At 57.7% G+C, this 21,817-nt stretch overlaps 1 protein-coding gene and 23 non-coding genes across 24 annotated transcripts; 14 read left to right on the top strand and 10 right to left on the bottom strand.

Moving 5' to 3' along the window:
- Window positions 1-525: 525 nt before the first annotated feature.
- TRNAS-GCU (transfer RNA serine (anticodon GCU)) lies at window positions 526-607 on the top strand. The gene has a single exon. It is a non-coding gene; the product is annotated as a tRNA-Ser (tRNA).
- A 4,955-nt stretch (window positions 608-5,562) lies between these two features.
- On the top strand, window positions 5,563-8,527 carry LOC106029349 (beta-keratin-related protein-like). Its single transcript, XM_013170626.3, has 2 exons — window positions 5,563-5,894; window positions 6,430-8,527. The coding sequence occupies exon 2, from the start codon at window positions 6,450-6,452 to the stop codon at window positions 6,744-6,746; it is 297 nt and encodes a 98-aa protein (XP_013026080.1). The 5' UTR covers window positions 5,563-5,894; window positions 6,430-6,449; the 3' UTR covers window positions 6,747-8,527.
- Window positions 8,528-11,140: 2,613 nt separating this feature from the next.
- TRNAP-UGG (transfer RNA proline (anticodon UGG)) lies at window positions 11,141-11,212 on the top strand. The gene has a single exon. It is a non-coding gene; the product is annotated as a tRNA-Pro (tRNA).
- A 326-nt stretch (window positions 11,213-11,538) lies between these two features.
- Window positions 11,539-11,610, top strand: TRNAA-UGC (transfer RNA alanine (anticodon UGC)). The gene has a single exon. It is a non-coding gene; the product is annotated as a tRNA-Ala (tRNA).
- Window positions 11,611-11,832: 222 nt separating this feature from the next.
- TRNAP-CGG (transfer RNA proline (anticodon CGG)) lies at window positions 11,833-11,904 on the top strand. The gene has a single exon. It is a non-coding gene; the product is annotated as a tRNA-Pro (tRNA).
- A 264-nt stretch (window positions 11,905-12,168) lies between these two features.
- Window positions 12,169-12,240, top strand: TRNAA-CGC (transfer RNA alanine (anticodon CGC)). The gene has a single exon. It is a non-coding gene; the product is annotated as a tRNA-Ala (tRNA).
- A 430-nt stretch (window positions 12,241-12,670) lies between these two features.
- On the bottom strand, window positions 12,671-12,742 carry TRNAP-AGG (transfer RNA proline (anticodon AGG)). The gene has a single exon. It is a non-coding gene; the product is annotated as a tRNA-Pro (tRNA).
- A 272-nt stretch (window positions 12,743-13,014) lies between these two features.
- Window positions 13,015-13,096, top strand: TRNAS-CGA (transfer RNA serine (anticodon CGA)). Its single transcript has one exon. It is a non-coding gene; the product is annotated as a tRNA-Ser (tRNA).
- A 391-nt stretch (window positions 13,097-13,487) lies between these two features.
- Window positions 13,488-13,559, bottom strand: TRNAA-UGC (transfer RNA alanine (anticodon UGC)). The gene has a single exon. It is a non-coding gene; the product is annotated as a tRNA-Ala (tRNA).
- Window positions 13,560-14,940: 1,381 nt separating this feature from the next.
- TRNAP-UGG (transfer RNA proline (anticodon UGG)) lies at window positions 14,941-15,012 on the top strand. The gene has a single exon. It is a non-coding gene; the product is annotated as a tRNA-Pro (tRNA).
- Window positions 15,013-15,338: 326 nt separating this feature from the next.
- TRNAA-UGC (transfer RNA alanine (anticodon UGC)) lies at window positions 15,339-15,410 on the top strand. The gene has a single exon. It is a non-coding gene; the product is annotated as a tRNA-Ala (tRNA).
- Window positions 15,411-15,627: 217 nt separating this feature from the next.
- On the top strand, window positions 15,628-15,699 carry TRNAP-CGG (transfer RNA proline (anticodon CGG)). Its single transcript has one exon. It is a non-coding gene; the product is annotated as a tRNA-Pro (tRNA).
- Window positions 15,700-15,964: 265 nt separating this feature from the next.
- TRNAA-CGC (transfer RNA alanine (anticodon CGC)) lies at window positions 15,965-16,036 on the top strand. The gene has a single exon. It is a non-coding gene; the product is annotated as a tRNA-Ala (tRNA).
- A 430-nt stretch (window positions 16,037-16,466) lies between these two features.
- On the bottom strand, window positions 16,467-16,538 carry TRNAP-AGG (transfer RNA proline (anticodon AGG)). Its single transcript has one exon. It is a non-coding gene; the product is annotated as a tRNA-Pro (tRNA).
- A 272-nt stretch (window positions 16,539-16,810) lies between these two features.
- TRNAS-CGA (transfer RNA serine (anticodon CGA)) lies at window positions 16,811-16,892 on the top strand. Its single transcript has one exon. It is a non-coding gene; the product is annotated as a tRNA-Ser (tRNA).
- Window positions 16,893-17,557: 665 nt separating this feature from the next.
- Window positions 17,558-17,629, bottom strand: TRNAA-CGC (transfer RNA alanine (anticodon CGC)). Its single transcript has one exon. It is a non-coding gene; the product is annotated as a tRNA-Ala (tRNA).
- Window positions 17,630-17,893: 264 nt separating this feature from the next.
- TRNAP-UGG (transfer RNA proline (anticodon UGG)) lies at window positions 17,894-17,965 on the bottom strand. Its single transcript has one exon. It is a non-coding gene; the product is annotated as a tRNA-Pro (tRNA).
- A 1,381-nt stretch (window positions 17,966-19,346) lies between these two features.
- TRNAA-UGC (transfer RNA alanine (anticodon UGC)) lies at window positions 19,347-19,418 on the top strand. The gene has a single exon. It is a non-coding gene; the product is annotated as a tRNA-Ala (tRNA).
- A 391-nt stretch (window positions 19,419-19,809) lies between these two features.
- TRNAS-CGA (transfer RNA serine (anticodon CGA)) lies at window positions 19,810-19,891 on the bottom strand. Its single transcript has one exon. It is a non-coding gene; the product is annotated as a tRNA-Ser (tRNA).
- Window positions 19,892-20,163: 272 nt separating this feature from the next.
- On the top strand, window positions 20,164-20,235 carry TRNAP-AGG (transfer RNA proline (anticodon AGG)). The gene has a single exon. It is a non-coding gene; the product is annotated as a tRNA-Pro (tRNA).
- A 430-nt stretch (window positions 20,236-20,665) lies between these two features.
- Window positions 20,666-20,737, bottom strand: TRNAA-CGC (transfer RNA alanine (anticodon CGC)). The gene has a single exon. It is a non-coding gene; the product is annotated as a tRNA-Ala (tRNA).
- A 264-nt stretch (window positions 20,738-21,001) lies between these two features.
- TRNAP-CGG (transfer RNA proline (anticodon CGG)) lies at window positions 21,002-21,073 on the bottom strand. The gene has a single exon. It is a non-coding gene; the product is annotated as a tRNA-Pro (tRNA).
- Window positions 21,074-21,295: 222 nt separating this feature from the next.
- On the bottom strand, window positions 21,296-21,367 carry TRNAA-UGC (transfer RNA alanine (anticodon UGC)). The gene has a single exon. It is a non-coding gene; the product is annotated as a tRNA-Ala (tRNA).
- Window positions 21,368-21,693: 326 nt separating this feature from the next.
- Window positions 21,694-21,765, bottom strand: TRNAP-UGG (transfer RNA proline (anticodon UGG)). Its single transcript has one exon. It is a non-coding gene; the product is annotated as a tRNA-Pro (tRNA).
- Between the last annotated feature and the right edge of the window lie 52 nt (window positions 21,766-21,817).

Raw genomic sequence — 21,817 nt, 5'->3', positions numbered from 1 at the left:
GGAGAACAAGTTTCCTTCTGACCCACATCTCTGGGAAGCTCACGGCTGTGAGATGATCCAAACTATCTCCAAACCTGGAATATTTGGGAAATAAAGAGGTACCTACTATCCTGCTGGCTGGGCTGCCCTATCCATCTTCCCCTTTCATTTACAGGCTTGACTGGTTCTGAATCATGCAGAAAAATCCTCTGGACGTAGGTCAGGCGTGGGAGAGAGGGGAGAGGTGATGTAGACCTACAATAAAACAATAAAAAAAAAGCCTGGACCACTCACTTTTTTAGCAAAAATAAATAAAGCCTGTCTCCTGCCCAGTCTACGTTTTGTCATCCTCTGAACACAGGGACCGAGGGGGAAATGGAGAGGGACAAATGAACCACAAAGCTTGCCACCAACCATGTGACAGGCAGGCACATAGCTCACTCCTACAGTCCAGCTGTACAGGGGACACCCTGACAAAGCATCTGTGGGTTTGCAACCTGTCCTCAAAAGTGAAAAAAAAATCCCCAAAGGTGGGCTGGAGCAGGGGACGAGGTGGCCGAGTGGTGAAGGCGATGGACTGCTAATCCATTGTGCTCTGCACGCGTGGGTTCGAATCCCACCCTCGTCGGCTCTCTGACTGCTGTGTGGGGGATCCTCTGTGGAGAGGGAGCCTTTTGAGGGCAGCCCCTGGCAGCAGGGACAAGACCCTGACACCCAGAAAGTCCCTTCTGGCCACCCCCTCTTTTGGCAGCCTTCCTCAGTGCAGCTGCAGGTAGCTGTACCTTCCACCCCTGGTCTGTGTGAATGTCATCACCTCCTGCCCCCAGCATCCCCCTGCCAGAGCCACCGTAGGCTGCCTAGGGAGAGGCAGGGGATACTGCTGTGGGAAAGAGCTCGGTGACGGTGCAGCCCAGCCCTCGAGGGAGCAAGGGGGCCCTGGAACAGAGATCAGGCATCACTTGGCTGCACTGGTGGCAAATCAACACCTGGCTGGCTTCATCTCTCCCGTCTCTTTTGCTCTTACATGATAAATATATGTCTGCATCTGGATTAGTGTTCTCACTTGCTGAACCTGCTCCTGGTTGCTCAGGGAGCTGCACTGCCCTCCCATGTCAGGGCAACGTGCTGGGCCCCATGCTGCCGTACAGGAGTGGGGAGCTGTCCCTCCTGCAGGCAGAGCCTCGGTTCCCGAGCCCACCCACTGGGTGCCCCCTGTGCCCCTTCTCCCCGCGGCGGCGAAGCGCCCGGCCATGGGCAGCCCCCCTGGAGATGGAAAGGAGCTGGTGGCACTGGCTGGGGAGGGACGTGGGCACACCCTGAGTCTTTCCACGTCTCACACGGAAACCCTGGGCATCCCCATGGCGCCCTGACTAAAGCTGTGCCTTCATGAGCCATCGCCACCTCACCGAGGTGCTTTTCTGAGGAGGGCATGGCTGCTGCGTGGTGGCAGCTCCATCCTGTGCTTGAAATTGTGTTCCCTGGAGAGGTTAGGGAAGAGCAAGGGTGAGATACTGCAAGATCAAGAGGATGGGAAAAAGACAGAAGTGGCTGCTAGGAGAGCTTTTCTTTTCTTTTCTTTTCTTTTCTTTTCTTTTCTTTTCTTTTCTTTTCTTTTCTTTTCTTTTCTTTTCTTTTCTTTTCTTTTCTTTTCTTTTCTTTTCTTTTCTTTTCTTTTCTTTTCTTTTCTTTTCTTTTCTTTTCTTTTCTTTTCTTTTCTTTTCTTTTCTTTTCTTTTCTTTTCTTTTCTTTTCTTTTCTTTTCTTTTCTTTTCTTTTCTTTTCTTTTCTTTTCTTTTCTTTTCTTTTCTTTTCTTTTCTTTTCTTTTCTTTTCTTTTCTTTTCTTTTCTTTTCTTTTCTTTTCTTTTCTTTTCTTTTCTTTTCTTTTCTTTATTTTCTCTCTTTTTTCTTTCTTTTCTCTTCTCTTCTCTTTCTTTTCTCTTTCTTTTCTCTTTCTTTTCTCTTTCTTTTCTCTTTTCTTTTTTCCATTTCCCCCTTTTTCCCTTTTTTTCCTTTTTTATTTTCTTTTTCCTTTGTCTTTTCTCTTTTCTCTTTTCTCTTTTCTTTTTTTCTTTTTTCTTATTTCTTTTTTCTTTTTTCTTTTTTCTTTTTTCTTTTTTCTTTTTTCTTTTTTCTTTTTTCTTTTTTCTTTTTTCTTTTTTCTTTTTTCTTTTTTCTTTTTTCTTTTTTCTTTTTTCTTTTTTCTTTTTTCTTTTTTCCCTTCCCTTCCCTTCCCTTCCCTTCCCTTCCCTTCCCTTCCCTTCCCTTCCCTTCCCTTCCCTTCCCTTCCCTTCCCTTCCCTTCCCTTTCCCTTTCCCTTTCCCTTTCCCTTTCCCTTTCCCTTTCCCTTTCCCTTTCCCTTTCCCTTTCCCTTTCCCTTTCCCTTTCCCTTTCCCTTTCCCTTTCCCTTTCCCTTTCCCTTTCCCTTTCCCTTTCCCTTTCCCTTTCCCTTTCCCTTTCCCTTTCCTTTCCTTCAGAAATCCCAGAGGTCTTGCAGAAAGGGAAGCACTGCATTTCTCAAGGCATGTCTGTGCTTTGCCGCAGCCAGGGAAACATGTTTTGCCAGCCTTGCAGGTGTCTTCCCTGACCTGACCCCTTTTTCTGTTGACAAGGATGTGGAAAAGCCACACAGGGACACCTTGGGGGCGAGGGAGGGACACCCATGCTGCAGGCCCTGTGCGGGTTTTTGGCCTTCTCCAGGGCCACTTTTCCTTCCAGGGCCTGCAGAGATGCCCTGGTGGCCAGCAGGGAGCTGCTTGCCCCAGCCAGCCTGTCCACAGCCACAAATGGGGATGGGTGCCAACCCTGTCCTCGCCCACTGCTGCCAGGCACCATGGTGCTTGGCCAGCTCTGCCAGGGACAGGCAGGCTGCCACAGGAGTAGCTTCCTGGGGACAAGGAGTGGACGTGTGCTACAGCCCCAGAGAAGCAGGCCTGTCCCTGCTCAGGCAGCTGGTGACAAGGCCTCCTGGGGGGACATGCCAGCCTCAGTGATGTGGAGCCTCAGCCCACTGGGGACCTGGCAATTACAGGCTCTGTGAAACCAGACCTCCCCCAGCCCCAGGGCCCCGCTGCGCCTGGTGGCACCGGCGAGGCTGCACTCCCAGGGCTGCACGCAGGGACAAGGCTCCTAATGTCTGTGTCCCCACGGCCCCGCAGGGCTCCCCACACCGCCCTGGGCTTGTCCTGTGGTGGGGCTGTGGGGGCTGGTTGTCCCTGTCCAGCAGCTCTGTAGAGAACTTGTGCAAAGTCCAGCAGCCTCCACAGGAGGGGCTTGGAGGAATACAACCACGACAAGAATTTCCACCTTGGCTCTCAGGAGATCCTGGGGCAGGGGATGTTTCCTCTGGCACCACGGACATCTAGAGAGAGACAAGGTTGCTGGAAACCAAGATGCAGAGCAGCAAATCAGAGTTGCAAAGTACTGCTAGGGTTTGGTGATGGAAAGGGAATCGCGGTGAATACTGGTCCTGGTCCGTTTTTCTCCTCGAGGAGAAACCTGCAGTAAGAAACAGGGCTGAAATGCGCTTGCATCCTGGATCCCTTGCAAAAGTTAAAAAATGGGCCTGACATGTTTGATTTGGTGATGTTTTCTTGGTTTTGTGGTTTCCCCAGAGAAAGTCATGTCTCAGGCAGAAATTGCTCATTTCCTGAAATGAATAGGGCTCAGTAAAACCAGTCCTGTCTTTCTCCCAGATACCTGCATTCTCAGGAAGAGCTCTTTCCCCTATGGTTTTCCTCTGTTTTAATCTCTCTCATTACACAAATCTGATTATTTTAGCTTGATTATTTTAGCTTCCCGACATGTGCCTTTTGTTTTTCCTGTTCTCATCTCCAGGCAAAGGACTTTTTTTTTTCTTTTTTTTTAATTCATTCAGAAACATGCCCTTTTTTATTGCTCCCCTGCAAGTACTTCAAGCATTGCTGCATGCGCTGATGTTGTACTGGGACACAGTGATCCAATGTGAGCAGCTGAACCTCACGTACTTAAACTGCATTGCAAAACTGAAACATGCGGTGAGGCTGCAAATCAGAAGCTCCCAGCCTCTGTTTGGAAGCCAGGGAGCCCTGCAGGAAGGTCATTCTCTGGAGGATCACAGGAGTGCACAGAGGCATGGAAGAAAGGGGTAGAAAATGGTTAGTGAAGAAGAAATCCTGCCTGGCAAAAGAAGGGTTCAAGTCTTAGCCTGTGGGTCCAAGGTGCACCTGTGGCATCATTTTGTTATTGCAAAAGGCAAAAAGGAAAAGCTTAAAATAAAGTGTCATCCTTTTCTGCTCCCCAGATGGCCCTTTAGAAAATTGTTACGAGCCTCCAGCCCCCTCCCTTACTCCAGCAGGCTGCAGGGCTGCTGCTGACTGAAGTGTGTGTCCTCCTCTGAATCTCAGAAAGGCTGATTTTCTGTTTTCCCTTCCAGAGTGAGGTTAAAATGAGCTGGGCTTGACTCCATCACCTCTGAAAAGCATTTTTTGCCCTGGCAGGCAGGGCAGGAAGGAGTCGCTAGGGATAACTCAGTGCTATAAAGGCTGGCTCCACACAAGGCCAAATCATCCTAGTAACTAAAGTGACCCTGAAAACCCCTACGAGGCATGTCTTTAACAGCCTTACTGAAAATCCCTGGCTCCACACATGCATTGTACATGTGCCCCAGTACTGCTATAGTTTATACCTTCATTTAGGCTCTGCTGGCATGAAATGAAAAACCTTCAAACTTTCCTTGCCCTTGGAGCCTGACAGCTCATTCCCCTGCTTGGTACCACGTCAGCGGCTCCCTCTCACCAACATGTTGCTGATTCATGTCTAAATGCAGGTTGGGACTTTTGCGACTCCTCAGCTCTTTAGCAGCTAGCAGGATTCCAGCAGAGCAATCCGGTGTCACGCCTGTAATTAGAATGTCTTGATGATGTTGCTCCATCACAAGAAAGAATAGCCGTGAACTTCTGGCTCACTGCTCTTAGCATATCCAAAGACCTGGCTGGAAAGGCTCTTGGCCTCCAAATTCAGCTCAGTGAGCAAAATTAGCTACTTATGGTGTGCGTCACCTTCAGGGATGGACTCTGGAGTCTTTTTTAACATCTTTCTGTGTCTTTGATTAGTTTGCTTTTATAATCTGCTGTACTTTCCAAGCAGAATTTGTATCCCATGCATGGGGATAACAACATACAAAATCCTCTAAGCGAATCCAAAAGCATAAAAATTTGGCCATGCCACCCTAGCTCAGGTACCCGGGCTTGCCCTTAGTCACGTCTCTGTCTGTACTACCTGGGCAGCTGGGGAAGGAGGAGGGCTGCCTGGTGCCTTCTGCAGCACCACACAATATTTTGTGCATTTTTCTCCAAGCTGTGCAAGGTCCCTCGCTGCCCCTCACACTTGCAGCATCCCTGATTTTCCTAATGGGACCATGTGAGGCTGAGGCAGTGCAGGAGCCTGGCTGTTTTTGCTGGGTTTATGCACAGATACATGGTTCTCTTGCTCAGCCTAAACCCCCTTACTCACCAGCTCACCTCAGGTGCACTTGGGAGCTGGCTTTCCCAGTGATTTATGGTTGTGCTGAGAGGAAGGTGGGAAGGGAGGGGAGATGAGCCGGGGATGTGCCTGCCCTAAATTCTGCTGAAATGCTCTCCTGCCTTGTAGCATAAGACCTAAAATGTACTTTGGCCTTAGGAGGTAAGATAATTACTGCCTGTAGCTCGAATCATTTCAATCTTACTCAGTACTAAATGGAAGCAAAACATGACAGATGAAAGAGGAAACTGTTTAATCAGCTGGAGGAGCTTTCCAGGAGAAAACTGCTGGTTGCCGGAGAGTTTCACACAGAAGGAATGCGCTGGCTCCCCGGAGGTACGGGGCACCCTATAAAACCCCACACGGAGCCTGGCCCTGCCACCCTCTTCCCAGCTGCTGCCGCCTCTGCCACCCAGGTAAGTCGAGACGGGCTCTGGCTCGTTCTGCCCGAGCTGTTTCTTCCACTGATGTCTTCTGCCTGCTCCTTCATAAGGGGTCGAGGTTTGTTACCTGTCTTCTGCCTGCAGAGGCCCTCAGAAGGGTTTATTTCTGTCGCAAAATGAGGAGTCAGGGTTCCAGGTGCAAGGGGGTGTGGGATGCAGGTGGTACTGGGTACCTACCTCAAGAGTCTGTGATCATACAGCCAGGTGCATCCTGCATGGATTTCTTAAAAAAAAAAAAGAAAAAAAAGTTATTTTATTTTATTTATTTATTTATTTTATTTTTTACCACAATCAGATGCGTTTCAGTGAGGACTTTGCTTGGTAAAGGCTTTCTCTCAGCTCTCCAGCGCTGCCTTCCAGGGCAGGCCATCTAAACTAAACTAAATTATCCCAGTGTGTACCCTCTGGCTACTCCTCTTTTCTTCTTGCTACCAGAGCCATAGAATTAGGGCTCCAGAGGGACGGCTATAGTCTCTGCCTCATGCTTATGCCCTGCTCTGTCTTCCAGGCGTCCGTCCTCACCCGGCGATGTCCTGCTACGACCTGTGCCTGCCCTCCTCCTGCGGTCCCAGGCCACTGGCCACCAGCTGCAACGAGCCCTGCTACCGGCGCTGCGGGGACTCCACCACCGTCATCCAGCCTCCCACCGTGGTAGTGACCCTGCCCGGGCCCATCCTCAGCTCCTACCCGCAGAACACGGTGGTGGGATCCACGGCGTCGGCGGCGGTTGGGAGCTACCTCCGGTGCTGCGGGGTGCCGGTGGCCTCCAGCGGCGCCCGGGGGCTGGGGAAGGCGGGACTGCTGTGCCTCGGTGGTGGGCTGTAGGGTGTCCTTGCCTGTCACCTTGTCCCACCGATGCCAGCAGGGCGTAGGGAAGGAAAAGCGAAGCACAGGAACAAGGCTGGGGAAGAGGACTAAGGAAATGCCCGTGTGTTTCCAAGCTGTGGAGGGCATCCGCAGCTCCCGCAGCAGGAAGGGAGCTGCGAGCACGTGTCACTCGAGATCGTGCCTCTGTACACCTTTCTCTTGCTATGCCTTACTGTATGTTTCCATGTAGGTGTCACAACCTGTGGTGCTACACAGCATTTGCTATTAGCTGGGGGAAAACGCTTTTAGCTGGCTGCAGACAGAAGGTGATTGCCACGGGCAGCAGGGGCAACACCTTGTTGGTTTGTCCTTAAGTGGGTTTGTCCATTCCTTTAGTGAGCACTGGAAATGCGCTTCTCATACTCTCAACTTGTTTATTCTATTTCTTTTTCTCATTAAAGACATGCTACATCACAGCCTGAGTCTTCTGGTGTTCCTTTTGCCTCTGGTCTGAAGTGGTGACCTGCTCTGGAGGCAACTTGTTGCTGTGTGGAGGTTCTTTTTTTTTTGTGTGTCTGAAATGGGAATTTCTGCTGTTCAGCACCACACTGCTCATGTAGGCATGTGGCTTGCTGTGTCCAGCCCAAAGGCAGACATCTCAGCCTGAAGACTTTTATTGCTGCCCCAGAGCAAGTGTCTGCTTAGGGAGACATGCAACGGTCTCGTTGCCTGTTACCTCAAGGAGGTGGCAACACGGAGATTGGATGTTTCAAAATGGCATTTTCCCTGTTTTTGCAGCAGTTTTTTTTTTTATTATTTTTTGGTTTACAGAGGATAGATGGGGCCTTATATAAATGAGTATGCAATGTCTTAAACCTAGACAGCACAGGTGCTAGCGAGCTATGCTGTATGTCTGAATGTGGCTGATGCATTTGCAGAATGTAGTAGCAGAAAACATTTTGTTCTGGGCTGCTACATGTACACATAGACATGCACTTGTACAGGTGTTAACTGCAGCATTTGCCTCTGGAGAGCCACAGGAAATACCCTGGGGTTCTGGTGCTAGCTCCACATGATGGCTTAGAGAATGCCATACCAACCCCGGATGGGGCAGGAGCTTGCCCAGCAGCCCAAATCCATGTTAGCATCTCTCCATAAGAGCAAGAAGGGTGTCTGTGATGCAAACTGTGTGCAGATGGAGGCACCTCTAGAAAAATATGCCAGGCACTGAGTAAGCCTCTTTTCAATGTGTCATGTAACATCAGGCAGAACATTTTTAGCTAATGAAAGGAGGAATAAGAGTGCGACTAAGTCCTCCATGGGCATTATCTAAATCTTCTTTCATTCCTTAAACATTTTGTTAGTGTGAAAATTTGCATAGAGTTTATGAGCATTTTAGCAATGAGGGATTATGCTGAGCTTGAAAGCATGTTGGTCCTCAAAACTCTTTTACCAAGCTCAACTGGTTTTATTGCTCAGATCTTCACAGAAGTGCTCTTAATTTGGAAATAATTTGCATGGCACTTGCTCAGCAGTCAGAGCACTAGAAGAAGAGAAGTGTGGGTTCACATCTCTGCTCCAAGGACTGTTCAGATACTTTTATCCCAACTGCAGAAATTGTTCCATTGTGAGGGGATGTAAAATTCTCCTGAGTGCTGCAACAATGAAAAGCATTGGATTTCTAGAAAAAGCCTCATTAGAAAGTTGTAGGCATCTGGGGCTTGTGCAAGTTTCTTTCACCAGTCTGATGCATAGAACAGTCCAGAAGGGAGCAGGGGAAAAGAATAATGACATTTTGATACAGCTTTCCACAATGACTCCTCTGGTGAGATCATACAGATTTTTTATTTTTATTTTGTTCTGAAGAGGTAGTGACTCAAAGGAGACTGAAATCCACACAGGTCCTTAATTTGACTTGAAAATTACGATGCCCTTAGTGCAGACAGATCCAGGGAAGGGAGGACCTGAGGCACTGCAGGGATCCCCATCCCAAGGGACCTGGCACCCTGTCTCTCTGGGTGCTGTGACTCCTGACTTGAGCTGTCCTGAATTCACTCTGCCATGTATCACTCCACAGCCAGTGTTTGCCCCAGGCCGGACCCCACAGACCTGCTAATCAGGCCCTAAAATAAAGGTTCCCGCAAAGGCGGCACAGCCAAAGGCCCCGGTGAGAAACTGGGAACTACATACCAAGACTGGGATGAAAAATAAAGCTTAGCGGGTGGAAGGACTCACAGCGAGGGAAATAGCCGGGTCCTGGGTTTTGGTCCCAGCATTGCTCACTCATGGCTTTCAATAGTAGCAACAGCAGCAATTCTAAGAGAAGCCTGGAGCAGAGCCCAGACCCAAACCTGTTGAGTTTCATGACTTCTGCTCTCTCACCATCTTCCCTCACCTGCTCGTGTCCTAGCTAGAAACCTCCTCACTGCCATCACACAGGATCATCCTCGTGCAACAGGCATTGCTTCCTGGAGACTCCCATTTCCCTTCATTTTCTTTCTTCTGTCCCTTGCTTTGGCAAACCCAAAGTGCATCAGTAAAAATTACAGTGTACGAATCACCTCATCAGCGAGCAGCCAAAGCACCCTGGCCTGGGATAGTGATGGTGGCAACTCCTTTTTATGAGATCACGTCCATGGGAATACTGATCTCCTCTTTGGAGTTGGTTAAATTCACAGGGACACCCCAGCCTACACCACTACACTTGGCAAATGGGCTCCCTCATATATTTTTTTTTTCTGCATTTCTCTGCTTGTGGAAGCTGACAGAAGCAGCCAGCAAGCATCTCCTATACAAGGAAAGCCTGAGCTCTTTGCAAGTGCAGTGGTGGGTGCCTGTAACCTGGGGAAGAAGAGAGAGAGGATGGATGAAGTCATATCTTGGGCTGCAACAAGTGGAGAAACATAGAGAGTTGTCATGGAAAAGGGGAGACTGGTGCAAATGGTGAGTGAATGGGACTGTCAGGAGTGGAAGTCCCAGGTGGCTTGGGGCCAGTGATAGGGTGCAAGGTGGTCTCAACAGGCAGCTTCCCTCACCGTCCTCACTGGGGCAAGGACTTCTGAACAGAGTGCTTGGGGACACACGCCTGGAGTCAGCTGGGTAGAGACAGGGACCCTGGAGCTGGGAGCATGCAGGTGTGGCAGCTGATGGTGGGATTTATTTGTCGATAAAATCTCCTTCCTCACCCGCCAGGTCTCACACTGCACCTCGCATTGTGATTTCCCACCATGGCAGAGTAGGTGCCTACTGTTAGGGTTTAGGAAGGACACAGAGAGAGGTCGCATGGTAGGGGTAAGAGGCAGGAGAGGGCACTGCTGAGATCACACCCTGCCCCAGGCACTGACCGCTGCACCCACAGACCAACCGCGGGGCAGGGGCCCTGCGCTGGCCTGGGGAGCCAGACAGGCGATGACTCCAGCCCCGGGGGACTCCTCAGTGAGGGCTGTGGTTCCTCCTCAGGGCTGAAAATCCCATACGGCAAGGTAATCACAGGCCACCACACGCCTGAGTCACAGGGGAAGAAGCACACAAATCAAAAGGCACTGGCATCCCGGTCTGGTCCTTCTGGTGCCACCCGTGGGAATGGAGCTCTCACGGCTTGCACCCTGGCGAGCCAGCAGCTCTGCTCCCCCTGCCAGCACCGTGTTGCATCCCAAGCCCAAAACAGCACCAGACACCGCACCCAGCTGCCCCACAGACCCTCCTCTGAGTTTATCCCCCCAGGAGTGGGGAGACAGGGATACAATGTGCTGTTCAGTGGAAGCACAGCCCAGCTCCAAAGTGTTTAGAGCATCCTGGAGTGAAATAGCCGGGGATGACTGTTTCAAACTCAGTAATTATTAAGTTAAATATTCCAAGACTGTTAATTCATGTTTACTGAGAATTAGGTGTCTGTGCAGTTCCCAGAGAAGAGGACATTGATCTGTCTATTGAGGGTAAGGTTGCTCTTGCTTGCACTCCTTCTGTGGTGTTGACGGAGCCAGGCTGCCGTGGGGATGTTTCATAGCCTGGAAATCATGGGTGAGAAGAACACCCTGCCTGCTCCTGCCCACAGCCCTATAATCTATTGGACACCTGGAGCTGTTCCTTCCTCTTGACCTAACTTCAGCTCGCAGGGGTTAAAATGAACCCCAGGAGTGGACTATCACACCAGCACAGCCTACAATGCCATATCATTATTTTGCTCCAGAGGCACTGCAGAATTGGGTAGTGGGCAACGGACATGGTCCTGGGCAACCTCATGCGGGAGTCCTTGCCTGAGCAAAAGGGTTTGTCCAGGCAATGTGCAGAGCTCGCATGCACTATAGAGAGTTTGGTACTTCTGCAGAGGCAAAAGGCAGCACAAGGTGCTCCCAGCAGTGCCGACAGATGTGGGGCAGCGAGAGTGGGGGTGCAAAGGGGTGCTGCACCCTGGCTCGTTGGTCTAGGGGTATGATTCTCGCTTTGGGTGCGAGAGGTCCCGGGTTCAACTCCCGGACGAGCCCCACCTTTTCTGGCTCCCTGTCCCAGAGAGTGTGTGGGGGAGCTCCGATTGCACTGGGGAGCAGGGCCAGGGCAGTGGCCGTTGTGAGGGGGAGAGGGTTTGATTTTGGGGTGGGTGCGTGTCCACGTGAAGGAGGGCTGTGGAGAGCGTGGTGAGCAGGAAGGGGGGAGTGTGTCGTGCGCAAGGTGTGGTTTGTGAGGAAGGTCTGTTGTGGAAGAGCGGGAGAGGTGTGTTGAGCTGTTGGTGAACTGTGTGGACTGAGGAGGAGGAGGCCGGAGGAAGGTTTTGTTAAAAGCAGAGCCCCCCGACAAGGTCCCCCATGGTTGTGGGGATGTAGCTCAGCGGTAGAGCGCTTGCTTTGCATGCAGGAGGCCCTGGGTTCAAGCCCCAGCATCTCCATGCTTTTCCTGCGCAGGGCAGGGCAGGGCAGGGCAGCCGTCGGGGGCTGCAGGGCTGGCACAGGACGTGCCCCCGAGGGCCTGGGGAGCGTCGGGAAGGAAGCTCCTGTCCCAGGCTGTGCGTGGCAGCGGCGCTGGGGCAAATGCGAGAGCTTGAGGTGCCCCAGCAGCCCTGGGAGCTGTGGGGCACGAGGGCAGAGGGTGCAGAGGGCCCCAGCACCACGGCTCGTTGGTCTAGGGGTATGATTCTCGCTTCGGGTGCGAGAGGTCCCGGGTTCAACTCCCGGACGAGCCCCCCTTTTGGGCAGTGCAGCCCAGGCGCTCCCCGCAGGGGCAGATGCAGGGGGGCTGGCTCGGGGCCCTTGTCCCCCCGGGCACCGCTGCAGCAGCAGGGGCGGCCCCGGCATCCCCCAGCAGCCTGCAAGCGGCACCCCATGCTGAGGCCAGAGGCTTTCTCGGGCAGCGCAGCCAGCTTTGGGCAGGCTCAGACGCTGCCGCCTGAGCAGGCAGCGCCCGGTTGCTGCTGCCAGGGCCACGGCCCCCTCAGGGGTGCTGGCCAGGGGATGTAGCTCAGTGGGAGAGCGCTTGCTTCGCATGTAAGAGGCCCTGGGTTCAAGCCCCAGCATCTCCAGCCTTTTCCTCCCTCCCAGCCCGCACATGGCGAAATGCCTGGAGGGTGGAGGCCCACAAGGAGCTCCTCTTCCTTCTGCCCTCTGCAGGGCATCCCCAGAGCCCCTCTGCCCTGCTCGCGGTTCCTGCTCCTTGCTCCCCAATGGCTGCGGCACTCGCCTTGGCCAGCTCCTGGCTCTGCCCCAGGCAGAGCTGCCCCACAGGGACGTGGTGTCCGCGGGGCCCCGCTCTGCTGTCCCCGTCCCAGCGGAGCCCTGGCTGCGCCCTGTCCCTTTTGTCCCCGAGGCACAGGGCAGCACGGGTCTGCGGTGCGGGGTGTGGAGGGAGGCAGCAGGGGGCTGTGCCCGAGGTGTCGGGGCTGTGGGGCAGCAGGGCCCCGTCTGTGCTGTGTCCCACCAGGATCTGTTTGCAGGCCAGCAGTGCCAAAAGGGGGGCTCGTCCGGGAGTTGAACCCGGGACCTCTCGCACCCTAAGCGAGAATCATACCCCTAGACCAACGAGCCGGGGTGTGCAGCTGCCCCCCCCCACCCTGTGCCGACCCTTGCAGTGCTGGGGCAGCACCGCCACTGGCCCCTGCTGGCCTCAGGCCCTGCCACCACCATCCCGGTGCAGAGCGGGCCCAGGGCTGGTGCTGGCGGTGCCCCAGCCTCTCCACGGCCCTTGACCCACGAGGAATGGGGGCTGTGGGGGCACCAGGGGCTGCCTGGGGACGCCCCTCAGGGACCAAGGTGGCACGGGCACGGGGCACAGGTAGCCCCAGCTGGCCCAGCCGGGGGCTGTGATGGCCGAGGGGTGAAGGCGTTGGACTCGAAATCCAATAGGGTTTCCCTGCGCAGGTTCGAATCCTGCTCACAGCGACAGCTTTTAGCCCTGCTCTGGGGCTGCAGGGGGCATGCTGAGGCCACACAGGGCTCTTCACTTCCCAGGGCAGCCCCCTCCTCTGTTCTGGGCCTGGCGGGCTGTGTGGTCTTTGGGGCCGAGGGGTGCCAGGGGTTATGCTGGGGGCCAGCTGCACGCCTCGGCTCGTTGGGCTAGGGGTACGATTCTCGCTTAGGGTGCGACAGCTCCCGGACGAGCCCCCCTTTTGGGCACCGTTGGCCTGCAAACAGCCGTTGTCCACGGCATGGATGGGGCCCTGCTGTCCCACACCCCCTGACACCTGCCCTCCACACGTCGCTGCCTCCTGCCAGCACCCACCTTCCCCCTTCAGCGCTGTATTGTGGGCTGTGGCTTGGCCATAAAAAAGCATGGAGATGCTGGGGCTTGAACCCAGGGCCTCCTGCATGCAAAGCAAGCGCTCTCCCGCTGAGCTACATCCCCCCCATGGAGGGGCTCTGCCCGGGGGTCCCTGCTGGCACCCTCAGACCAGCTGCCCCCATGGATGCTGCACATGGGGCACTTTGTGGCTGTGCCCACTTCTGTGCATTGGCCACACAGCCCAGGCACTCTAAAGGGCCCCCGTGCGCCAGGCTCTGATGGGGACAAAAGACGCCACCACACACCCCGCTATGCCTGCAGCACAGCCTGGCGACGCAAGGCAGGCAACAACCTGACTCATTTGTCTAGGGGCACGAGTCTGCCTCCACATGTGCCAGCTTCCACTTCCCCTATCCAACAAATGCCCGCATTTGGCACACCCACCCCCTCCCAGACGCTGCCTGGGGCGGGGGCACAGCCACGCAGCGGGAGGGACACGGTGCTGGGCACCACGTGCTGGGGGCCGCAGCCTGCCTGGGCCCAGCCCCATGGCCAGGGGGAGCCCCTGAGCACAGCCTGGTGCTGCCCGCTGCGGGGCCTGGGGCTGGCCTGGGGCCGCGTGCCAGGGCTGTAGGTGGCCACATCTGGGTGAAAGAGCTGCTGGGGGCAGCAGCGGGCCTGCAGATGGGCGCTACCCATGCGTGCCCCAAGCCCCAGGGACTGTGCTGGGGAAGAAACAGCCCTTGGGTAGGGCAGCGGGAGCTTTGGCAGGAGCCAGCAGGGGGGCAAGAAGTGGGCTAGGAGACTTTCCCAAACCACAGGCACCCCACCACCACCGGCATGCAGGGCTTGCAGCTCATCGGGAGAACACTTGCTGTGCATGCGGGAGGCCCCAGGTTCCATCTCCATCATTCCCCGGCTGGAGAACTGTGCTGACAGGAACCTCATAAAGCTCAACACAGAGAAGTACAGAGTCCTGCAGCTGGGGAGGAACAACCCTAGGCACCAGGATATGCTGGTGGCCACACAGCTGAAAGGCAGCCTTGCAGAAATGGACCTGGAGGCCTGGGGGACACCAAACTGAACATAAGTCAGCATTGTGCCTTTTGCTGCCAACAAGGTTAACAGCACAAGAGAGATGTGGACCTGTTGGAGCAAGTGCAGTGGAGGGCTACAATGATGAGGCTGGAGCACCTCTCCTACGAAGAAAGGCTGAGAGAGCTGGGGATGTTCAGCCTGAAGAAGAGAAGCCTCAGGGAGACTTCGTTACAGCCTTTCAATACTTAAAGGGGTCTTATGAAAAGGATGGAGAAGGACTCTTTACTCGGGTAGACAATGATAGGACAAGGGGCAACGGTCTAAAACTAAAAGAGGATAGATTTAGACTAGAGATTAGGAGGAAATTCTTCACTGTTAGAGTAGATTCTTCACCTCAGAGCTCTGGAACAGGTTGCCCACAGATGTGGGGCAGCGAGAGTGGGGGTGCAAAGGGGTGCTGCACCCCGGCTCGTTGGTCTAGGGGTATGATTCTCGCTTTGGGTGCGAGAGGTCCCGGGTTCAACTCCCGGACGAGCCCCACCTTTTCTGGCTCCCTGTCCCAGAGAGCGTGTGGGGGAGCTCCGATTGCGTTGGGGAGCAGGGCCAGGGCAGTGGCCGTCGTGAGGGGGAGAGGGTTTGATTTTGGGGTGGGTGCGTGTCCACGTGGAGGAGGGCTGTGGAGAGCGTGGTGAGCAGGAAGGGGGGAGTGTGTCGTGCGCAAGGTGTGGTTTGTGAGGAAGGTCTGTTGTGGAAGAGCGGGAGAGGTGTGTTGAGCTGTTGGTGAACTGTGTGGACTGAGGAGGAGGAGGCCGGAGGAAGGTTTTGTTAAAAGCAGAGCCCCCCGACAAGGTCCCCCATGGTTGTGGGGATGTAGCTCAGCGGTAGAGCGCTTGCTTTGCATGCAGGAGGCCCTGGGTTCAAGCCCCAGCATCTCCATGCTTTTCCTGCGCAGGGCAGGGCAGGGCAGCCGTCGGGGGCTGCAGGGCTGGCACAGGACGTGCCCCCGAGGGCCTGGGGAGCGTCGGGAAGGAAGCTCCTGTCCCAGGCTGTGCGTGGCAGCGGCGCTGGGGCAAATGCAAGAGCTTGAGGTGCCCCAGCAGCCCTGGGAGCTGTGGGGCACGAGGGCAGAGGGTGCAGAGGGCCCCAGCACCCCGGCTCGTTGGTCTAGGGGTATGATTCTCGCTTCGGGTGCGAGAGGTCCCGGGTTCAACTCCCGGACGAGCCCCCCTTTTGGGCAGCGCAGCCCAGGCGCTCCCTGCGGGGGGCAGACGCAGGGGGGCTGGCTCGGGGCCCTTGTCCCCCCGGGCACCGCTGCAGCAGCAGGGGCGGCCCCGGCATCCCCCAGCAGCCTGCAAGCGGCACCCCATGCTGAGGCCAGAGGCTTTCTCGGGCAGCGCAGCCAGCTTTGGGCAGGCTCAGACGCTGCCGCCTGAGCAGGCAGCGCCCGGGTGCTGCTGCCAGGGCCACGGCCCCCTCAGGGGTGCTGGCCAGGGGATGTAGCTCAGTGGGAGAGCGCTTGCTTCGCATGTAAGAGGCCCTGGGTTCAAGCCCCAGCATCTCCAGCCTTTTCCTCCCTCCCAGCCCGCACATGGCGAAATGCCTGGAGGGTGGAGGCCCACAAGGAGCTCCTCTTCCTTCTGCCCTCTGCAGGGCATCCCCAGAGCCCCTCTGCCCTGCTCGCGGTTCCTGCTCCTTGCTCCCCAATGGCTGCGGCACTCGCCTTGGCCAGCTCCTGGCTCTGCCCCAGGCAGAGCTGCCCCACAGGGACGTGGTGTCCGCGGGGCCCCGCTCTGCTGTCCCCGTCCCAGTGGAGCCCTGGCTGCGCCCTGTCCCTTTTGTCCCCGTGGCACAGGGCAGCACGGGTCTGCGGTGCGGGGTGTGGAGGGAGGCAGCAGGGGGCTGTGCCCGAGGTGTCGGGGCTGTGGGGCAGCAGGGCCCCGTCTGTGCTGTGTCCCACCAGGATCTGTTTGCAGGCCAGCAGTGCCAAAAGGGGGGCTCGTCCGGGAGTTGAACCCGGGACCTCTCGCACCCTAAGCGAGAATCATACCCCTAGACCAACGAGCCGGGGTGTGCAGCTGCCCCCCCCCACCCTGTGCCGACCCTTGCAGTGCTGGGGCAGCACCGCCACTGGCCCCTGCTGGCCTCAGGCCCTGCCACCACCATCCCGGTGCAGAGCGGGCCCAAGGCTGGCGCTGGCGGTGCCCCAGCCTCTCCACAGCCCTTGACCCACGAGGAATGGGGGCTGTGGGGGCACCAGGGGCTGCCTGGGGATGCCCCTCAGCGACCAAGGTGGCACCGGCACGGGGCACAGGTAGCCCCAGCTGGCCCAGCCGGGGGCTGTGATGGCCGAGGGGTGAAGGCGTTGGACTCGAAATCCAATAGGGTTTCCCTGCGCAGGTTCGAATCCTGCTCACAGCGACAGCTTTTAGCCCTGCTCTGGGGCTGCAGGGGGCATGCTGAGGCCACACAGGGCTCTTCACTTCCCAGGGCAGCCCCTTCCTCTGTTCTGGGCCTGGCAGGCTGTGTGGTCTTTGGGGCCGAGGGGTGCCAGGGGTTATGCTGGGGGCCAGCTGCACGCCTCGGCTCGTTGGTCTAGGGGTATGGTTTTGCTTAGGGTGCTGAGAGGTCCTGTGTTCAACTCTTGGACGAGCCCCCCTTTTGGCACTGCTGGCCTGCAAACAGATCCTGGTGGGACACAGCACAGACGGGGCCCTGCTGCCCCACAGCCCCGACACCTCGGGCACAGCCCCCTGCTGCCTCCCTCCACACCCCGCACCGCAGACCCGTGCTGCCCTGTGCCACGGGGACAAAAGGGACAGGGCGCAGCCAGGGCTCCGCTGGGACGGGGACAGCAGAGCGGGGCCCCGCGGACACCACGTCCCTGTGGGGCAGCTCTGCCTGGGGCAGAGCCAGGAGCTGGCCAAGGCGAGTGCCACAGCCATTGGGGAGCAAGGAGCAGGAACCGCGAGCAGGGCAGAGGGGCTCTGGGGATGCCCTGCAGAGGGCAGAAGGAAGAGGAGTTCCTTGTGGGCCTCCACCCTCCAGGCATTTCGCCGTGTGCGGGCTGGGAGGGAGGAAAAGGCTGGAGATGCTGGGGCTTGAACCCAGGGCCTCTTACATGCGAAGCAAGCGCTCTCCCACTGAGCTACATCCCCTGGCCAGCACCCCTGAGGGGGCCGTGGCCCTGGCAGCAGCACCCAGGCGCTGCCTGCTCAGGCGGCAGCGTCTGAGCCTGCCCAAAGCTGGCTGCGCTGCCCGAGAAAGCCTCTGGCCTCAGCATGGGGTGCCGCTTGCAGGCTGCTGGGGGATGCCAGGGCCGCCCCTGCTGCTGCAGCGGTGCCCGGGGGGACAAGGGCCCCGAGCCAGCCCCCCTGCATCTGCCCCTGCGGGGAGCGCCTGGGCTGCGCTGCCCAAAAGGGGGGCTCGTCCGGGAGTTGAACCCGGGACCTCTCGCACCCAAAGCGAGAATCATACCCCTAGACCAACGAGCCGGGGTGCAGCACCCCTTTGCACCCCCACTCTCGCTGCCCCACATCTGTGGGCAACCTGTTCCAGAGCTCTGAGGTGAAGAATCTACTCTAACAGTGAAGAATTTCCTCCTAATCTCTAGTCTAAATCTATCCTCTTTTAGTTTTAGACCGTTGCCCCTTGTCCTATCATTGTCTACCCGAGTAAAGAGTCCTTCTCCATCCTTTTCATAAGACCCCTTTAAGTATTGAAAGGCTGTAACGAAGTCTCCCTGAGGCTTCTCTTCTTCAGGCTGAACATCCCCAGCTCTCTCAGCCTTTCTTCGTAGGAGAGGTGCTCCAGCCTCATCATTGTAGCCCTCCACTGCACTTGCTCCAACAGGTCCACATCTCTCTTGTGCTGTTAACCTTGTTGGCAGCAAAAGGCACAATGCTGACTTATGTTCAGTTTGGTGTCCCCCAGGCCTCCAGGTCCATTTCTGCAAGGCTGCCTTTCAGCTGTGTGGCCACCAGCATATCCTGGTGCCTAGGGTTGTTCCTCCCCAGCTGCAGGACTCTGTACTTCTCTGTGTTGAGCTTTATGAGGTTCCTGTCAGCACAGTTCTCCAGCCGGGGAATGATGGAGATGGAACCTGGGGCCTCCCGCATGCACAGCAAGTGTTCTCCCGATGGGCTGCAAGCCCTGCATGCCGGTGGTGGTGGGGTGCCTGTGGTTTGGGAAAGTCTCCTAGCCCACTTCTTGCCCCCCTGCTGGCTCCTGCCAAAGCTCCCGCTGCCCTACCCAAGGGCTGTTTCTTCCCCAGCACAGTCCCTGGGGCTTGGGGCACGCATGGGTAGCGCCCATCTGCAGGCCCGCTGCTGCCCCCAGCAGCTCTTTCACCCAGATGTGGCCACCTACAGCCCTGGCACGCGGCCCCAGGCCAGCCCCAGGCCCCGCAGCGGGCAGCACCAGGCTGTGCTCAGGGGCTCCCCCTGGCCATGGGGCTGGGCCCAGGCAGGCTGCGGCCCCCAGCACGTGGTGCCCAGCACCGTGTCCCTCCCGCTGCGTGGCTGTGCCCCCGCCCCAGGCAGCGTCTGGGAGGGGGTGGGTGTGCCAAATGCGGGCATTTGTTGGATAGGGGAAGTGGAAGCTGGCACATGTGGAGGCAGACTCGTGCCCCTAGACAAATGAGTCAGGTTGTTGCCTGCCTTGCGTCGCCAGGCTGTGCTGCAGGCATAGCGGGGTGTGTGGTGGCGTCTTTTGTCCCCATCAGAGCCTGGCGCACGGGGGCCCTTTAGAGTGCCTGGGCTGTGTGGCCAATGCACAGAAGTGGGCACAGCCACAAAGTGCCCCATGTGCAGCATCCATGGGGGCAGCTGGTCTGAGGGTGCCAGCAGGGACCCCCGGGCAGAGCCCCTCCATGGGGGGGATGTAGCTCAGCGGGAGAGCGCTTGCTTTGCATGCAGGAGGCCCTGGGTTCAAGCCCCAGCATCTCCATGCTTTTTTATGGCCAAGCCACAGCCCACAATACAGCGCTGAAGGGGGAAGGTGGGTGCTGGCAGGAGGCAGCGAGGTGTGGAGGGCAGGTGTCAGGGGGTGTGGGACAGCAGGGCCCCATCCATGCCGTGGACAACGGCTGTTTGCAGGCCAACGGTGCCCAAAAGGGGGGCTCGTCCGGGAGCTGTCGCACCCTAAGCGAGAATCGTACCCCTAGCCCAACGAGCCGAGGCGTGCAGCTGGCCCCCAGCATAACCCCTGGCACCCCTCGGCCCCAAAGACCACACAGCCCGCCAGGCCCAGAACAGAGGAGGGGGCTGCCCTGGGAAGTGAAGAGCCCTGTGTGGCCTCAGCATGCCCCCTGCAGCCCCAGAGCAGGGCTAAAAGCTGTCGCTGTGAGCAGGATTCGAACCTGCGCAGGGAAACCCTATTGGATTTCGAGTCCAACGCCTTCACCCCTCGGCCATCACAGCCCCCGGCTGGGCCAGCTGGGGCTACCTGTGCCCCGTGCCCGTGCCACCTTGGTCCCTGAGGGGCGTCCCCAGGCAGCCCCTGGTGCCCCCACAGCCCCCATTCCTCGTGGGTCAAGGGCCGTGGAGAGGCTGGGGCACCGCCAGCACCAGCCCTGGGCCCGCTCTGCACCGGGATGGTGGTGGCAGGGCCTGAGGCCAGCAGGGGCCAGTGGCGGTGCTGCCCCAGCACTGCAAGGGTCGGCACAGGGTGGGGGGGGGCAGCTGCACACCCCGGCTCGTTGGTCTAGGGGTATGATTCTCGCTTAGGGTGCGAGAGGTCCCGGGTTCAACTCCCGGACGAGCCCCCCTTTTGGCACTGCTGGCCTGCAAACAGATCCTGGTGGGACACAGCACAGACGGGGCCCTGCTGCCCCACAGCCCCGACACCTCGGGCACAGCCCCCTGCTGCCTCCCTCCACACCCCGCACCGCAGACCCGTGCTGCCCTGTGCCTCGGGGACAAAAGGGACAGGGCGCAGCCAGGGCTCCGCTGGGACGGGGACAGCAGAGCGGGGCCCCGCGGACACCACGTCCCTGTGGGGCAGCTCTGCCTGGGGCAGAGCCAGGAGCTGGCCAAGGCGAGTGCCGCAGCCATTGGGGAGCAAGGAGCAGGAACCGCGAGCAGGGCAGAGGGGCTCTGGGGATGCCCTGCAGAGGGCAGAAGGAAGAGGAGCTCCTTGTGGGCCTCCACCCTCCAGGCATTTCGCCATGTGCGGGCTGGGAGGGAGGAAAAGGCTGGAGATGCTGGGGCTTGAACCCAGGGCCTCTTACATGCGAAGCAAGCGCTCTCCCACTGAGCTACATCCCCTGGCCAGCACCCCTGAGGGGGCCGTGGCCCTGGCAGCAGCACCCGGGCGCTGCCTGCTCAGGCGGCAGCGTCTGAGCCTGCCCAAAGCTGGCTGCGCTGCCCGAGAAAGCCTCTGGCCTCAGCATGGGGTGCCGCTTGCAGGCTGCTGGGGGATGCCGGGGCCGCCCCTGCTGCTGCAGCGGTGCCCGGGGGGACAAGGGCCCCGAGCCAGCCCCCCTGCGTCTGCCCCTGCAGGGAGCGCCTGGGCTGCGCTGCCCAAAAGGGGGGCTCGTCCGGGAGTTGAACCCGGGACCTCTCGCACCCGAAGCGAGAATCATACCCCTAGACCAACGAGCCAGGGTGCTGGGGCCCTCTGCACCCTCTGCCCTCGTGCCCCACAGCTCCCAGGGCTGCTGGGGCACCTCAAGCTCTCGCATTTGCCCCAGCGCCGCTGCCACGCACAGCCTGGGACAGGAGCTTCCTTCCCGTTGCTCCCCAGGCCCTCGGGGGCACGTCCTGTGCCAGCCCTGCAGCCCCCGACGGCTGCCCTGCCCTGCCCTGCCCTGCGCAGGAAAAGCATGGAGATGCTGGGGCTTGAACCCAGGGCCTCCTGCATGCAAAGCAAGCGCTCTACCGCTGAGCTACATCCCCACAACCATGGGGGACCTTGTCGGGGGGCTCTGCTTTTAACAAAACCTTCCTCCGGCCTCCTCCTCCTCAGTCCACACAGTTCACCAACAGCTCAACACACCTCTCCCGCTCTTCCACAACAGACCTTCCTCACAAACCACACCTTGCGCACGACACACTCCCCCCTTCCTGCTCACCACGCTCTCCACAGCCCTCCTTCACGTGGACACGCACCCACCCCAAAATCAAACCCTCTCCCCCTCACAACGGCCACTGCCCTGGCCCTGCTCCCCAGTGCAATCGGAGCTCCCCCACACACTCTCTGGGACAGGGAGCCAGAAAAGGTGGGGCTCGTCCGGGAGTTGAACCCGGGACCTCTCGCACCCAAAGCGAGAATCATACCCCTAGACCAACGAGCCAGGGTGCAGCACCCCTTTGCACCCCCACTCTCGCTGCCCCACAGCTCCTTGG

This window comes from Anser cygnoides, chromosome 6, assembly GCF_040182565.1.
Source record: "Anser cygnoides isolate HZ-2024a breed goose chromosome 6, Taihu_goose_T2T_genome, whole genome shotgun sequence".
Taxonomy (NCBI): Eukaryota; Metazoa; Chordata; class Aves; order Anseriformes; family Anatidae; genus Anser; species Anser cygnoides.
This window is presented reverse-complemented; position numbering and strand designations above follow the sequence as displayed.